The sequence below is a fragment of the Sturnira hondurensis genome, unplaced genomic scaffold, assembly GCF_014824575.4.
Source record: "Sturnira hondurensis isolate 20B ecotype Veracruz unplaced genomic scaffold, ASM1482457v3 Scaffold0008380, whole genome shotgun sequence".
Classification (NCBI taxonomy): Eukaryota; Metazoa; Chordata; class Mammalia; order Chiroptera; family Phyllostomidae; genus Sturnira; species Sturnira hondurensis.
Genome location: NW_028081011.1, coordinates 3,283,011 through 3,298,892, shown reverse-complemented (window position 1 = coordinate 3,298,892; position 15,882 = coordinate 3,283,011). Strand labels below are relative to the sequence as shown.

The following is a 15,882-nucleotide window of genomic DNA, read 5'->3' as shown; positions in this document are numbered from 1 at the left end:
TTTCTCTGGAGACTTGCAGTTGGGAAAGTGGTGTTGGTGACAGCTTTGTGTTGAGGGGTGGTGAGAACGGGGCTTCCAGACACTCTCAAGTGTGATGGTTTTAAAAGATGGCTGAAGGCCCTGGCTGGTGTGGCTCAGTGGATTGAGCGCTGGCCTGCAAACTGAAGGGTCGCTGGTTCGATTCCCAGTCAGGGCACATGCCTGGGTTGGAGTCTAGGTCCTCAGTAGTGGGCATGCAAGAGAGAACCACACATTGATGTTTCCCTCCCTTCCCCTCTCTCTAAAAATAAATAAATAAAATCTTAAAAGATGGCTGTACATTTTTTGACTATTCTTCCATTAAAGGTGAGGTCTTTGTCCCCGTTCTCTAGGACCCAGGGAGGTTTAGGACTGCTTCAACCAGTCAAGTGGCAGAAGTGAAACCATGTGACATTAAAGGCTGGGTGGTCAAAGGCAGTGTGGCTCCTGCCTTGTCCCTGGGACACTTGCTTTTGGAGCCCCCAGTTGCCATGTAAGAAATCCGTGCTCTGAGGAAGCCTAGGCTACAGAGAGAGGCCATGAGCAGGTGCTCCCGGATATAGGTGCAGTTGGCCAAGCCTTTAAGCCATCCTAGTCCAGACTCCTATCATGGAAGTGAAGATGTGATGATCTCGGCCCTAAGGCACCAAGGTCAGCCTCAGCCATTCGAGTTCCTAGCTGTATCCTCAGTAGCATGGAGCAGACACACTTTGTTGTTATAAAGAATCACAGGCTCTGCTTGGTGTAAGATTTGTCTATTTAATGACACAGTCTTCCCCAACCAACCTTGATAAGACCGAGCCAGACTCCAGGGGCCTTCCCTTGCTCTGATGCTGATTGTCTCTATAAATCACCCATTCACATTCTCTAGGAAGGATCTCCAGACCCCCATTTAGAACCATAGCTCCTCAAGAAAAGCCTTGAACTACTTTTGCCAGCTGCCTGTATACTAGTGGAGACTTTGGCCCCACCTTGGGAGACACCCGGGCCTTTGGGAAACCTACACTATACCAAAAGCTTCTAGAGGCTAGAGCCAGTGTTGTGTGGAGGAGCACCAGAAGAGGTGAATGGTGGGGTCTGGAAGGCTAGAGACTTGCAAGGCTTACAGCTAAAGACCTCCATGAGCACTGAATTGAATTGATGTGAATTAGTTTGGAGAGCCAGGAATTCTGGGCAGTAGGCCAATTGAGTCTTCTGTTTTGGACAAATCTTGGTCTTACTAATTGTGTCGCTTGGATAGGTCACTGTGCCTCTCATTCTGTGTAGCCACCCACCAGACACTGTGAGGGTTAAACGAGGCAGTGCCCCTGCCCAAGTGTCTGGAAAGTACTCAGAGAGCGACAGCTGTTGGCCTCATTGCCCAAGACCTAAACCAGTTCACTGTGGGGCTTTTTCACGAGTCCTCTCAAAAACTGGAGGGTTCCTTGGAATAGCCCCAGCGTCTTGCCCATTGTATGGTAACTAGCTGTTGACATTTCTTTTTGCTTCCAGCTTGTGATTTTTTGAAAGCAGGGGTCATGTCTCAGAGCTCTAACTTCTAGGAAAGAAGAATGTGCTATGAGTGGTGTGTCAGTAGCCCTTTTGAGCCATGTGACCATGACTAATGGACAAAGAAATAAATAATTACTCTGTTGACCACACTAAGTCACATATTTAAATGCTCAAATGTGAGAGCTGGTTAAGGTTAGTTTTCCTGGGAAGGGGAGGAAATGAGAAGAGGCAGGGTGGAGTTGGGGGAAGGAGGTAGAAGCTGTGGGTGGGGCAGAGGGAGAGTTTGGGTTGGAGGTGCCTGGGTGGCAGCATCAGGAGTTGGAACGGGCTCTGCCCTTCACTGGGGTACACAGGCAACCTTGTGCTTTTGGAGCCTTTTGGAATAAGACCCCTTTTAAGCTCTGTGTCTCGAAGGTTCTGCTTGGTGTATGATATGTCTGTTATACCATAGAGAGAAGCCTACTATTGGTTTGCTAACAAAGCCAGTAAGGCAGCCCGGTACTTGCCATAGTAGATTGTTACTCTAAGGCCCCCACGAAACTTCCTAGTGTCTGTACTCTTGAGTAGTCCCTTCCGTGTGGGCTTTGGACTTGGGGAACTGGCCTGGCCATGGGACATCCACAAACTGTCCACAAGCAGAAGGGCATAGGATATACAGAATTTTTTCGACTTCTTGGCCATGGAAGCTTTCATATATGGGAACAACTCAAACGTACCGGCGTTTCTGGGTAGAGCCTGGTGGGAAGCCCTGATGCAAGTGTGTGTCCAAGGCCAGTGGAGCAGTCCAGGTTGCTGGGAGAGCAAGGCTGTACAGAGGAATAGTAAACAGTGGGGACAGAAGGGCGGGCCAGTGCCAGGCAATGTGACAAGGTCTTGTCTTTGCCCCCTAAGCCACCAGGGAGCTGCCAGGGCAGGGCAATGAATGATGCTCCAGTAGAGAAACATGGGCAAGAAGCTCAATTAGGGAAATCCTGTGACGAGTCTGGATAAGGGAGGATGAAGGCCTGACCCAGCATCAGGCAGTAAAAGGAGACAAGTGGGATGTGAAAACTGGAGGGAGAACTGAGGATTTGGCAGCCAAATCCTCAGGGGATTTGGCATCTCTTCCTCCCAGAGGGGAGGAAGTGGCAGAAGGGAAGGGAAGTGAAGAGAGAAGCCAGAGATGATTGAAGTTGTCAGTCTGTTGACCGAGAGGCTGGTGATGACGGTAATAGGAATGACAGGAACTGTGGATGTGGGGGAAAGGAATGAATTTGCCCGGCCCGTGAGAAGACCCAGCAGGTGCTCATACATCTCAAGCTCCAGTGAGTGGGCCCAGTTAGAATGCGGGTGTGAGTATCTTTACATCCCAGGAGCAGATGGAATGAATGGGGAAGGAGAAGGGGCTGAGGTCAGAACCCAGGCCACCCCCAAGTGGCCCTAGCCAGTGCCACAGGGGAAGGTACCAGCATAAGGTCTTATCACCTCCTTCCATTAGATGCCAGGCTTCTTTCTCGTGGCCTCATTTTACAGTCTTAAGTGGGTACCAGGTCTGCTGAGTTCCCTATGCCAACCCTGCCCATGATCTAGCACTGTGTCTGAGCTGGACATCATGAAGTCATACACATGCCACTAACAGGCAAGCCTCTGTGGATAGACCTTCAGGGCCTTTTCTGGAAGTTACCGAACCTTCCCCAGAAAAACGTCTGCACTGGACCCTTGATTTGACACCCACTCACAGGTCCAGACAAAGATACTGCTCTAGACCACCTGTGTCCTTGCACAGCTGTGAAGAAAGGTCGAGAGTAAAAGGAATGACTTGTTATCTCAAGCTGGCCAGTTTCCTCCAGCTGGGTCTTCCCAGTCTGCAACTTGATGACTCTTTATCAGTAATTATAAGAGTGCTACACTCTTGAAATCACTTGCAACCCTGCCTCTGTTTTGCTGGATAAGACAGTCCAAAGGTAATGGAGGGGGGACAGGTTACAGTGGTGTCCAAGAACTGAGATGACCCTGGGTGCCTCCCTAGTCACCCCTTGCTTGACCAACTGCTTCATGACACTCAGTCCCTGAACAGTTCACAATACAAATTTATGCACGTATTTATATGGAATGCAAACGCTTGGAGTTGTCCCCACCTGCCTAGCTGCCCAGACCCCAGACTCAGAAGATAAAGAGGGTTTGGGTCCAGTCTCAGGAGTCCGAAATGAGTCCTCAGGAGGTGGGTTCTAGGCCAGAGCAGGGAAGCATGGCCAGGGAGGAGCTCCGACTGAGGAGGCAGGGCCTGAGCAGGGTGTGGCTTCCAGGCCCAAGGTGGAGCTCCAGGTGTGGCTTGGCTCTGAGGTGGTAACAGCAGGCAGCAGTCTGCACCTACTGCCCTGGGTTCGAAGGATCCCTTTCCACTGGGAGCAGTGGGAGGGGAATAGGGCCTACAGTCCAGGGCTTCTACACGTAAGCGTTTTTCCCGTATTTGCCAAAGCTGTTGTCACTGTCTCCATCCGAGGCTGTGGGGGGCAGGTGTGTAGCAAGGGCAGCAGACCGCACTGCGGGGGCCTTGTAGGAGAGCCGGTTGCTGGTGAGGGAGGGTCTTGTGTTGGAAGGAGGTAGCACCCTTGTCCCCCCCCCCCAACCTCCACCCTGTGCTGCTCCCCCTCCCTTACCTGGCAGCAGGGTCCTGGTCTGGGGCCTTGCAGCAGTTGGAGCAGAGACAGGCACCGCCCAGTATGGCCAACAGGGAGGCACTCCAGCCCAGGTAGAGCGCAGGGCCCAGCTCGTATCTAGAGACAAAAACCACGCAGGGCGATGCTAGCTCAGGGATGTGGCAGTTCCACCCAGTGTCCCAGAGGCTGAGGCTCCCACACTCACTTGGTTCCGGAGTATAAGGGGTTGAAGAAGTCCCGGGTGATGTTGGAGGCATACCAACTGATGGCCACCATCCCACAGCAACCTGGCGCAGGGAGAGAACTGCACTGGAGCCCTAGGCCCCTAGGGAACTGGGGGGAGGGCCAGGCGGGAGCAGCCGAGAGAATAGGTGTGGGGCATCAAGTCCAAGAGCAAATTTCATTCCCTCTCTTTCTTCCCCCTTCCCAGTTCATGACTCTTCCGTTTCCCAGGGCCAACTGCAAACTTCTCTAGCCCTCACCAAGGACCCAGCCCCGCCCACCTTTCTCATCTAGTCCCCCACACTCTGCCCCTCAGCCAGCCCTTGTCCCCTCTCTATTCCTGACCTGCCTTGTCCTTCCAGGACCTCTAGTACCTTGGTCATTTAGTTTCCTCGCTCAGTCTGTGCCCCATCCATCATCGGAAGCCCAGCTGCCCTATTCAGCCTTCTCCTACCAGCTCTGTCTGTTCTGACACCCCTGACCTTTGGCCTCTCAAAGCCCTCAGAGCCTGTGACACACCTTTGCCACTCAGTGAAGTGAAGGCCTGGAACCAGTGAGGTCCCTGGACTATAGGACCAGCCTTGCCACTCACTGTGGGCTTGTCCTCCAGTAAGTCACCTGACCTTTGTGAGCCTTTTTGCACATCCGGAGAGCAGGATGAGACCCTCCCTGCCTCACAGGCTTATGAAATGACATATGTAGGTGTGTTTCACAGACCGAAAAGGGGGGAGCCTGTCGGACAGCATTGTTCCTGTGTGCACGCACACCCTGACTCTGATCTTCCCAGCCGGGCTGTAAGCTTGGGAGTGTAGACCCTCACTTTCACCTTTGGAATTCCACCCATGCCTCACCTGTGGCCTGGCTCCTGTGGGCGCTCAAGAAACATTGCTAATGGACTGATTTGTAGCCAAGGGATTTGGCGAGTGTGGGTGAAGGTGAGGTGATCAGGGAGAGAGGGTAGAGCTTAGCCTGAGAGAGTGGGTGTCAATGCAAAGGGGAAGGTGAGGCAAACATTAGGAGTGGGAGCTGGTGAAGACAGAGCCCTGGGGTCTGTTGCCTAGGGCCACTCCCGACCCCCCACCACAGCGCAGGGCTCACCCAACACCTTCCCTCAATTACCAGCCAGTATATGTAGGGCTCCTGCAGTGGCTGCCAGCTTGGCCTTTCTGGAAAGCACAACGCCCCCGATGTTTGTGCAGCGCAGCCCCACCATGCCCAAGAAGAGGCCCAGGAAGCCCAGGAAAATGGCGGTGATCATGAGTGCCCGGCAGGCCTGGATGTACCCTGGGGAGGTGGGTTGCAGTCGTGGGTCCCTGAGCCAGACCTGTACCCCTCCATCTCCTCTCTCCTTGATGACAGCCAGGCCCTTACAGCCCCTGCTCAGGCCTCAGTCCCTAGCCCTCAAATCCTTTTCTTCCCCTTTGGGCCCATCCAGCCTGCAGGTTGAGGGGTCACACACCTCTCCTTTTCAGGAGCTCACCTCAGTCCCAAGGAGTCTCAGCCCCTTCTGCCCTGTCACCTGCAGTGGTGCACTTCGCCTATACCTCAGTTATAGAGTTTCTCCTCTACACTATTGACTCTCTGGCAGGATAACGCTTGGTTCTAGGGGGCAATCCTGTACATTGTGGGATATTTAGCAGCATTCTTAACCTCCACCACTAGATGTCAGTAGTCTCCCCAGGCTGGACAATCAAAATGTGTTGACTGTCAAATAACCCTTGCGGGGCAAAATGACCTAGTTGAGAACCACTGCTCTGTGAGATCACCACTAAGCTCTGCTGTGTATTGCAGAAATTGGACCCGGGCATCCCCAGCCCCTTCCCCATATCTGCCTCTTTCCAGGTCCCACCTAGTGCCCAGCACTGTGCCAGACATCTGGACCTGAGCTGCTTCCTGGAGTGAACGGTAGGGGGAAGCAGTGGTCTATGGGTCATTGGGTCCAGGGCAGTTTCTGATCTGGGAGGTGGGATACCTGGGCCCAAGACCAATCCACGTCAGTCTTGTACACGTGCTTTCAGTGCCTCAGTTTCCCCTTTCTCAAAGCTGTAGGAAATGGCTGGCTCCCTTCCTGGTGCCCCTTCCCCCTTCTCTGACTTTGATAGTTGCCAAGCACCCAAGGACCTTGCACCGCTTTCCCAGGTGGGGCAGTGCCATCAATACTGAAGGGGAAAGTCTGGGTCCCGGCCAAGAGGATGTTTAGTGGCTTGGAGCTGGGGGGGGGGGGTAGGGAGGAGGACCAAAGTTCTCTGGGAGCATTTTCTCACTCCCAGCCATTCCCTCTGGAGTTCTGGCCCTCTTTCCCTACTCCGTATCTTATCCCCACCATCCATCTAACAGTCTCCGCTTGTGAGAGCACAGGCCAAATGGCTGGAGGCTCCAGGTGCACAGCTGGGAGGTGGCTAACTGACAGTCTGGACCCCTCTCAAGACCAGAACCAGCCTTTAAAGTCAGCCAGTTCTGGACTCAGAAACACGAGGCAGGATTCCAGGTTTCCTACCACCTGTGTGATTCAGGGCAGGTTAACACTTACTTATCCCTGCAGTTTTCCAGGTTCTGTAACATGGAGGTACCAATGCACCAACAGCAGAACTATTGTAAACCACCCTAAAATGGCGTATGTGAAGTATCCGGCACCACACCGGAACCAAGATGCCCCTCAACACTGGGCAGCCGAGCTCTGCCCTTCCCCCAAGCCCCCTCGGCCCCATCTTTCCTGTGCACTCACGGTCCTCTCTCAGGCCAAGTGCTGCCAGTGCAAGTGGGGCTAAGTGAGGTTGGGGTGGCCAGGGTTGCTGAGCTGGCTGTCACCCATGTCCTTTCTGGCCACCCAGTATTCTGGGCTTCTGCCCCAGTTTGTATTCAGCTTTTATAGGGTTTTGGTGGGGCACTTGCCTTGTAAGTCCTAGAGAGGGGGACGAAAGCATGAAGCCTCTGCAGCTGCCTCAGGAGACTCTGGGAATAGTGGGGGCACAAGAGACCCACGTGGACCCCCTAACTGCGCAGAGTGTCTTGGACATTCCTGGGGGATTTCATGGATCCCTGCTTTAAACCCAGTTTAGCCTGTCCCTGCCCCTACCTGCGGCACCTGGAGAAGGGGGTCTAGAAGAGCGAGAGGGCTCCACGAAGACCCAGTCAGGGCGAGGGAGCGGCACTGCAGAGGGTTCCTGGTCACCCCCTCTTGGTCTCTGGCAGGGGCTGACTGAAGGGAGACTCCCCTAGGGAACATGGGGGGCTACTTACAGGGTGAGCAGGAAGCAGGAAGACACTAGAGCCACCACGGAGAATCTTTCTGGGCCAAAAGAGCTGTAGGCTCCAGCTCACCAAGAATCGAAAAAACACACTACCCTGAGAACCCCGAACACACGGGCGCACCCCCCCACCCACTTACATTAGACACTCAGACTCTTTAAAACAGCCTTTTAGAATTCGCCATGGCAGTGAGCTACTGGTGAGGCTCCTGAGTGTCTCAACTCTCAAGATTCCAAGATGGGGCCTCCTCTTCACCCCACAAACTCCGACACTCCCAACCCAACATTAAAATGCTAAAATTGTTTGAGTGCATATAGATATTAACATTTTACACCTTTTATTTCACTAAGTCTCCATGACTACTCTGCATGAGTGCTATTACAGTCCTTACTTTACAGATGGGTCAAATAAAGCTCATTTTACTGCCTGCCCTGGGCACAGAGCTAGGGCACAGCAGGTGCTGGACCTGGCAGTCTGATGCTGGTGCCTGCACTTGTAACCACTGAGACAGTGTCACATGAGGGCAGGGGGCCACGTGTGACCAGGTCACCACTGTAGCTGCCACAGGAGTCTACCCTCAGAATTGTATGCTGCAGGCGCCAGTCTCTGAGCCTGATCAGGCCTCCCTTATCCCTATGGCACCCAAGGGGCAGCACCCACACTTGCCAGAGCTCTCTCCAACCTCCCACCTCCCTCTGCCCCCTTCACCCTCCACCTTGTACCGGAGAGGGCCAGCATGGACGGGAACTCCCAGCAGTTGTAGACTCCCATGGAGTCAGTTGCGCAGCTGTGCCAGAGGTTCTCGAAGATGGTGTTGGTGGTGATGACGTTCCCGTGCACAGTGGACACTCGCCAGTAACTGTTTGGCAGAGTCACCCCCAGCATCAGCAGCCCCATGGCTGCCAGGAAGAAGCCAAAGGTCTCCACAGCCACTAACATGGTGGGATGCAGGCCCTGAGGGGCACCAGGGGCCCCAGAAAAAGAAGGGCTGAGCCCCAGGGGACCTTGAGGGGCTTTGGCTAAGGTGGGAAGAGAGAGGGGAAGGGTGGAAGACCAGCTGCAGCCCTGGCCTCTTCCTCAGCCTTAGGTCTTTCTCCAGGTTTCTTCCTTCCTCGCCTCTTTCTAGGTTTCTGCTTCCCTGCAGGTCAGTCAGAGGAATGAGGCAAGAGCCCGCGGCAGATGTTGATGAGATGTAGGGAACAAACGAAACGGGCCAAAAGTCCACTGCCTCCGGGCTGCCCTGGGCTCCCCGCCCCGGTGGGGGGGGGACTCACCAGGGAGTGACTAACGGATGCAGCCAAGGAGGACTCCCCCTCCACCGCCCTGGGAGGCATCGGGAGCCAAGGGGAAGCGTGTCTCTGACTCGGCTTTCATCAGGGGCCAGAGCATGGAATGAGAGGGACAAAAAGAGAGAATAAGCACAGGTACGTCACTGCGGCCTTCACTGGGGAAGAAACGAGGGAGCAGAGCCACTACCTGCAGATACTGGTGAGAACAGTTCAGGAAACTCTAAGACCTGGGGTTTGGGGCATTGGGCCTTCCAGGAAGGTTAAGTTTAAAGAAGGATCTGGGAAGGAAACCAATGGCTCTGGAGTCCAGCCAACCTAGATTCAAACCAAACCCCATCATTTACCAGTGACACGGGCATGAAGTTTGAGCCCTGTGAGTTCATTTCTGCTTCTGTGAACTAGAACTACTACTGCTCACCTCACAGGACACAACAGAATTTTCACCAGAGATCAAAGCTCCCCACATGTATGAATTACTCAATACTTGGTGACTATCCCAGGTTTTGGTGCAGCAGACCCAGGGTGAAGCCATTAGGAATTGCTTTCCTCCAAACTTCAAGTTCATGAACTTGAACTTTCCCCTTTGGTGGCTTGATCTTTGACCCTCAGCAACAAGCTTGATTTTGTGGCCAAGGGTCCCCCAGGGGGATAAATCTCAGACCCAGGTGATCCTGTGGCTAATCTAAGTGGCTCACTATCAGAAATGTCACTAAGCTGTATTAATTATGATGGATTAGAAACCTCTGGGCTGCCACTCCTAGCCAAAGCTGAGCACCTGTCCTGGTGAAGATGGTCTTGTTTCCTGCTCCAAGGCCACAGCAGGACAGCTCTGATTCTCTTCTGGCGAGTGTGGCTGGGGCTCAGTCTCCGAGGAGCTCCCCCTACACCCAGGCAATCACACGGTACAGCCCTGAGCTGAAGTATAAACCCCATCCTCCTCCTTCATGTGTCAGGCTGCTCTGTGCTCCCCTCAGGGGCCTCCTCCCCAATTCCCCCAGGGGGGCTGGCTTGGATGTGGAATGAGAGGTATGCAGTGAAGCAAGACAGGCCCAGGCTGAGCCTGGCACAGAGCGGGTGTGGGGCACAGCAGGCTGGGTGGGGACCGGGTCCTCACCTTTTATCTTGGAGGCTACAACTGGCATGTACTGGGTCCATAACCTCTTCCAAGACTCCTGCCAACTCCATGCCAAATGCCTGTTTCTTTCCACCCACCAGCAGCACCCCCTCTCCTCAGGAGGCTACTGGAGGAGGAAGAAGAGGAAGCAGGAAGACAAAGGGTGGGGAAGGGTGGAGGTTTTGGAGGAAACTGAATGGAGGGGCCCCATGGTGTGGAAAATGCCACTTATTTAAGAGCCAGCTGAGTGGGTCAGAGGAGACAGGAGACATAAATCCAAGAATGTCCCTTCAGCTCTGCCCTTCCCTCCTCCAGTTGCCACTTTCTCCCAGAATCCTAGGGCTGTGCAAAGGCCATGTGGCTTTGGTGGAGGGGAGGGTGTAGGATCCGGGCAGCTCTGCAGACAAAGGAGAACCCCAGTCGAGTGTGGAGGTAACAGAACACAAAGCAGGAAAGGGCCGTGCGTTACCCCCACTTCTGGGACCGAGGGAACCCGCCCCTCCTTCAACACAGACACAGAGGTTCCCAAGTCAAAGCCCAATTTTATTTACACTCATCCTAAAGCACATGATTTGGAGCTAGCGGACAGGTCTCAGGGGGGCAGAGGTTGAGGCAGTAGAGGACAGTGACAGGGTGCAGAAGAAAGGGACAGCGAGGATGGATGGGCCCTCCCTGAGTGTCCTCCATGGGCTCCCACGTATCCCTGGGCAGAGGCAGAGGTGCCGTCTCATTCAGGATTTGGACTTGGATACAGCAAATCCGATGAGTCCAGCCAGCCCCGCCACACCCAGGGCCATGCCTCCAACAATGGCCATGCCCACCAGTCCATCTGGGGAGAAGAAGGAGATTGTCAGGAGTCAACCCCCAGCCCACCAGGACCCTGGCTACTTTCTTCTTCCTGCCCACTGCTCCTCAACAGATGTGCCTCTCCACTTGGGAGTCACAGGGCGAGGGACTCCGAGGGCTGGACAAAGAAGGCTCCTGGGAGTTTGAAGAGGAACTGCTGGCAGGGAGGAGTCACTTAAAGAGGGACCAGAGAGCCCAGGCATGCCGTGGGGGTGAGGAAGAGGACTAAACTAATAGTTGAGAGGGACCTGGGGATGACAGAGGCCAGGGAGACAGGACAGTGGGAATAGAGGAAAACAGGGGAAGATGTTCACCTTTCTTCATAGCCTTGTCAATGAGCCGTTCCAGTTCCTTGGCCTGGTTGTTCTGGGGCTCTGTCTGCAGCAGCCCTCGTACATACTTCAGGGCCTTTTCATACTCCTACACACACACACACACACACCCCTCTCAGTATTTCAGCACTCCTCCTGCCCATCAGGGGGGCCTTCCCTTCACTTGCTCTGGGGGCTCCACCCTCTACCTCCACCCCCTCCCTCACCCTAGCCCCACCCAATGGAGTAGAGTCCACAAACAACCCCAACTGTGTGGGAATGATAAGCTAGGGGAGATAACAACCCAAGGTTCTGGGACTGCACCCCAATCCTGACGTCACCTTTTCCCCACACCCTAGGCACACTGATCTTCTTTCTCATCTTCCCTCAGCATCCTGATCAGCTATCACCTTGAACCTCTGTACCCAATACCACCTTCTACCTACTACTGCCCTCTTCAGGCGCCATCCTGGAGGACATTAAGAAGGTGCTGTGGCCCACCCAAACAGGATGGGGCAGGAAGGGAGCTTTCTGCCTTACCTTGAGCCGGTAGTTCCCCACAGCCAGGTAGAAGACATAATCTCGCTGCTCCTCTTTGCTACCTTTGGGCAATAGCTCTGGGGAGGAGAGAGTAAAGAGTAAAAACCGCTTTTTCTTTTTCTAATACTTGTATCCCAGAGACCCCTTCCACTCTCTGAATCCCTATATAACTCTGGGAGAAAGTCACTGCTCAGAGCCTGCAGTTCTGGGCTTCCCAGTCAGAGCTCTGGGAACCATGAGTCCAGGCTGCCCAGACCCCTTGGTGCCAATCCTACAGTCAACCCTGGCTTGTCCAAGTGAACTGAAAGGCAGTCAAGACACTGGAAAAGCCAAGAGGCATCTCTGCTCAGTTTTGACATCTGCTTTTCAACTACAGTTGCGAGTTACTCAAATAAGTGTTAAAAAAAAAGTTTGTATTCCCCACCCTGCTTTAAAAAAAAAATCAGCCTTTCCTGAATAACCCTGACTCATAATTCAGCCACTTCCCAGAAGCTTATGTGTTCAATTGTACTCTGTGCATTAGAATTTGTTGATAAATAGTTGTGTGGATATTTATAAATCTTCCCCAGTATCTGTACTGTCTCCTCAAGCAGACTGGAAACTCTCAGAGACCACCACTTCTACAGCTGTGCCCTGTTAGAGGAAACCTGAAAAATCTGAATTGGCAAATTAGACAATGTAGGGTGATTATTATTTGCATTAAGCAAGATTCTTATATTTAAAGATTTACAATAGGCATCCTTTGCTAGTCCACCAACTTGTTTCTTACATCCAATTACTTGACCAAGAGAAAGAGGGTTCAATGAAATTTCAAGGTCAAATATAGAGGCCCCTGACAAATGGTGCCATATCCCAAAACAATGAGAAATAGAATTCCTATTAAAAAGGCATCATCTGCTCATAGGTTTTTGGGACTGTCTTCTGCACATCTCTCCCGCCACCCTCACGAAAGTTTTGTTGTTTCTGCAATAGCTGCTAAATAAGCAACGGGATGGGGGAGGGGTGGGGACAAAGAACACAGGACCAGGACACACGAAACAGGAGCTTCTAGTCCTACTTCAGCCATTAATAGCTGTGGGACTTCAGACATGTCACTTTCTTCATAGTTAGATGACCAGATCACCAAAGTCCTGTGGACATTGACATGGTCTGATGGTTGGGCAAAACAATGATGGTAGGTAATTAGCCCAAAGTACACTGAGAGAAGCTAGGCTAATGTACATAGCCCCTTGTTAGAGAGTTTACTGTAAAATAACTGTGAGGTGACTGGATTGTAGGGTCCCCTGTTGGCCCTATGAAGGGAGGGCATGACCAATGGCAGTAAAGAAGAGCAGACCCTGACTGCAGTTGGGAAGGGGACAGTCGGGTAGCCTAGCACCTCACCCTCCAGCAGTACAATGCCTTTACGGATGTCATCGTTGTACTTGCTTCGCACCAAGCACCAGGCATACTCAAACTGCGTGCTCTTGGACACCGAGCCTGCTGCCTTCTCAGACTGAAATTTCTTTTCAAACTTCTGCCATAGGAGAGGAGAGGAGTCATTTAGAAATGAAGGGGGTAAACCATTCTCTATCAGGACCTAGGTGTCCATTTCCCAGTTACAATCATTCTTCCCCAGTCTCTGCCACATCTCCCTCGCGGGTCTTGATACCTCTCTCCACAGGTTCTATATCTTCGTCTTTGGGACCCGGCTTTCTGTTTCTTGTAGGTATGATGTCTCCTTGGACAGTCCCCCTTCCCTCCACTCCCTCCCCCTAGTGGTACCGAGTGGAGATGCCACCTGCTGGCGGCTCCAGGCACCGCTCCCAGAGCAGCTGACCCCGAGTGGCTGAACAGTAAACATACTGTTCAGCAACACTCAGAACAGCTCAACAGCCCACGCAGTCCATCGTCAGAGACTGCTGCCCTCTTCCTGCTCCACCCTGCGGGTATGGACCTTTTCCCACCTGCAAAAGGGGAATTCAAGAATAGTGCCTACCTCTTAGATCTCAAAATATTTTGAGATATCGCCTGCAATGCATTTGGCACCGTGATGGATACCGTAATATATGACACTTCATGGTGGTTGCTTTAGTCCCCCACCACGGAGGGAGCACTCAAAAACAGCTTAGGACCCTGACCTAACTGTTGCACGCACCCAGAACCCATCAGTCTTTCCACACCGGACTCCAGGCCTTGAGTCTGAGGCATGGTGCCGCAGGAAACTACAACTCCCACTAGCCTTTGGGGAAAAGTGGACTCTCTCTGCTGGGGCCGGACGCTGCAAAGGCTGCCGGGAGCAGTAGTTCGGCTTCCCTAGGCAAAGCTGGTGATGGGAAGAGTTTGGCTCATATTCGATTCTCTTCAGGACCCGCTCGCCCGAATCTGTCCTTTCCCTCCCTCGGGGCCAGGCCTCACCAGCAGGTCCTCCGCAGACACCAGCTCGTTTAGCACGGCCTCCATAGCCGCTGGCCCCGCAATCCTTACACCTCAGACGTTACTGTGCCAGTGACTCCATGGCCCACTCTCCGGGGCGGAGAGCCACTTCCGGCAAGTAACGGAAGCGGGTCCCGCCCCTAACTCTGAGCCAACCGCCTCGGGTAGCCGACAAGGAGCCTCCAACCGCAGTGGAGTCCCGCCCCTTCCTCCGGCACAGCGGGCTCACTGGTGGACCTAGCAAAGCGCATGCGCGGCACAGGTCCCACTGTCAATCCCACCGCCCTCGCACCACGGGCAATGCCACTCTTGTCCCTACATTCGTCTTCCACGTTGCCCTGTGTGTGCCTTCTTCCTCCACGGAAGCTGCCACAATAAAGTCTGAGGCTACCTCTCCTCTCGGTGGTTAGCTCCTGGGACTGAAAATAGCAGGAAGAGGAAGGTGGAGAATCAGTACTGGGTCACCTAATTTCAGGGACCAGTCTTACTCTATCCGTCCCACCCTCCACCCTGAGGTGAGCTATAGGACCTTCTCAGAAATCTAGGATCCTGGAGGCTATGTGATTTCTCAGTGCCTACAAGAAGGTCAGAACAACTACCACAGGGTTTCCAGGGCCTCTGCTACTCTTACAATGCAAGAGGAAAGAAACTGGGTCTGTTAAGTATACATCCAGAGACTGCAGTACATAGACAATAACCAGGGATACTACTGGGAATTTAAAGAAAAGCTGTTGGCATTATTTGCAGAGAGGGTCGACTCTTTTAAATATTATTTAGACAATCCCCCCTCCCCCCACCAAAGGAGAAGGCCTGCCTGCCATGTGGGGTCAAGGGCAATGAAGAGCTTGGCAGTGAGGAGCAAAAAAAGCATGACGAGGGGAGATGCTTCTGGCTCCTCTGTCTAGCCTCTATTCTATGCAGTGATGGGACTGGATAGGTAGTGACTTTCAAATTCTTTTTACCTTGTTAAAACCATAAGCCCAAAGTAGCATCACTCAGTGTAAAAGCCATACCCAACATAGATTTAATACTTTATTTAATTGCAGTTTCGAACTTCTCCCAGAAATGTAATCTGAATCTGTCCAGAATTTTCTGGTCGACCCAACAGTCACGTGGGCTCTCTCCATTCCCTCCACCCCCCTAAAGACAGAAGAAGCAATCTGTATGATAAAAACCCCTGCCATTCCTTCTCCCTAACAGGGGTGTCCAACCTGAGGCCCGAGGGGCTCATGCAGCCCAGGATGGCTGTCAATGCAGCCCCAAAATTATAAGTTTACTTAAAACATTATGAGGGTTTTTTGTGTGTGTGTGATTACATGTCACAATGTATTTAATCTGTGGCCGAAGACAACTCTTCTTCTTCCAGTGTGGTGCAGAGATGCCAAAAGGTTGGACAACCTGTGGGATGTCCTGGCCTAAGAATAATACTTTCTTTTGTTGAAAGTTCCACTTCATACAGTTCTCTAGGAGCACCCTACCAGTTGCCATGGGATGCTGCCCAATGAATCGGTTTTTGTTTTTTGAAAAATATATTTTATTGATTATGTCATTACAGTTGTCCCATTCCCCGCTTCACTCCCCTCCACCCTGCACACCCCTCCCCCACCATTGCCCCCCTTTCATTCATGTCCATGTGTCACAAGTTCTTTAGATTCTGTATTTCCCACAGTATTCCTGCCCTCCCCCCTATCTATTTTCTACCTACCATCTATGCTACTTATTCTCTGTACCTTCTCCCCCCTTCTCCT

At 52.7% G+C, this 15,882-nt stretch overlaps 2 protein-coding genes across 2 annotated transcripts; both read right to left on the bottom strand.

Moving 5' to 3' along the window:
• Positions 1-3,572: 3,572 nt before the first annotated feature.
• On the bottom strand, positions 3,573-10,449 carry CLDN15 (claudin 15). The gene is made up of 5 exons (XM_037054854.1): positions 8,342-10,449; positions 5,490-5,654; positions 4,354-4,435; positions 4,149-4,265; positions 3,573-4,060 (listed from the first exon to the last, which is right to left on the bottom strand). Exons 1-5 carry the CDS (start codon positions 8,556-8,558, stop codon positions 3,934-3,936), a joined length of 708 nt encoding a protein of 235 aa, XP_036910749.1. The 5' UTR covers positions 8,559-10,449; the 3' UTR covers positions 3,573-3,933.
• A 95-nt stretch (positions 10,450-10,544) lies between these two features.
• FIS1 (fission, mitochondrial 1) lies at positions 10,545-14,264 on the bottom strand. The gene is made up of 5 exons (XM_037054856.1): positions 14,117-14,264; positions 13,103-13,235; positions 11,720-11,796; positions 11,183-11,288; positions 10,545-10,851 (listed from the first exon to the last, which is right to left on the bottom strand). The coding sequence occupies exons 1-5, from the start codon at positions 14,159-14,161 to the stop codon at positions 10,754-10,756; spliced, it is 459 nt and encodes a 152-aa protein (XP_036910751.1). The 5' UTR covers positions 14,162-14,264; the 3' UTR covers positions 10,545-10,753.
• Between the last annotated feature and the right edge of the window lie 1,618 nt (positions 14,265-15,882).

Coding starts and splice junctions, on each gene's coding strand:
- CLDN15 (XM_037054854.1), bottom strand. CDS start 8,558: ATGTTAGTGGCTGTGGAGACCTTTGGCTTCTTCCTGGCAGCCATGGGG. Junction 5,655..8,341: donor GTCCATGCTGGCCCTCTCCG/GTACAAGGTGGA, acceptor CCACCTCCCCAG/GGTACATCCAGGCCTGCCGG. Junction 4,266..4,353: donor CCCTTATACTCCGGAACCAA/GTGAGTGTGGGA, acceptor TTTTGTCTCTAG/ATACGAGCTGGGCCCTGCGC.
- FIS1 (XM_037054856.1), bottom strand. CDS start 14,161: ATGGAGGCCGTGCTAAACGAGCTGGTGTCTGCGGAGGACCTGCTG. Junction 13,236..14,116: donor TGTCTGCGGAGGACCTGCTG/GTGAGGCCTGGC, acceptor CTCCTATGGCAG/AAGTTTGAAAAGAAATTTCA. Junction 11,797..13,102: donor AGGCATTGTACTGCTGGAGG/GTGAGGTGCTAG, acceptor TCTCCTCCCCAG/AGCTATTGCCCAAAGGTAGC.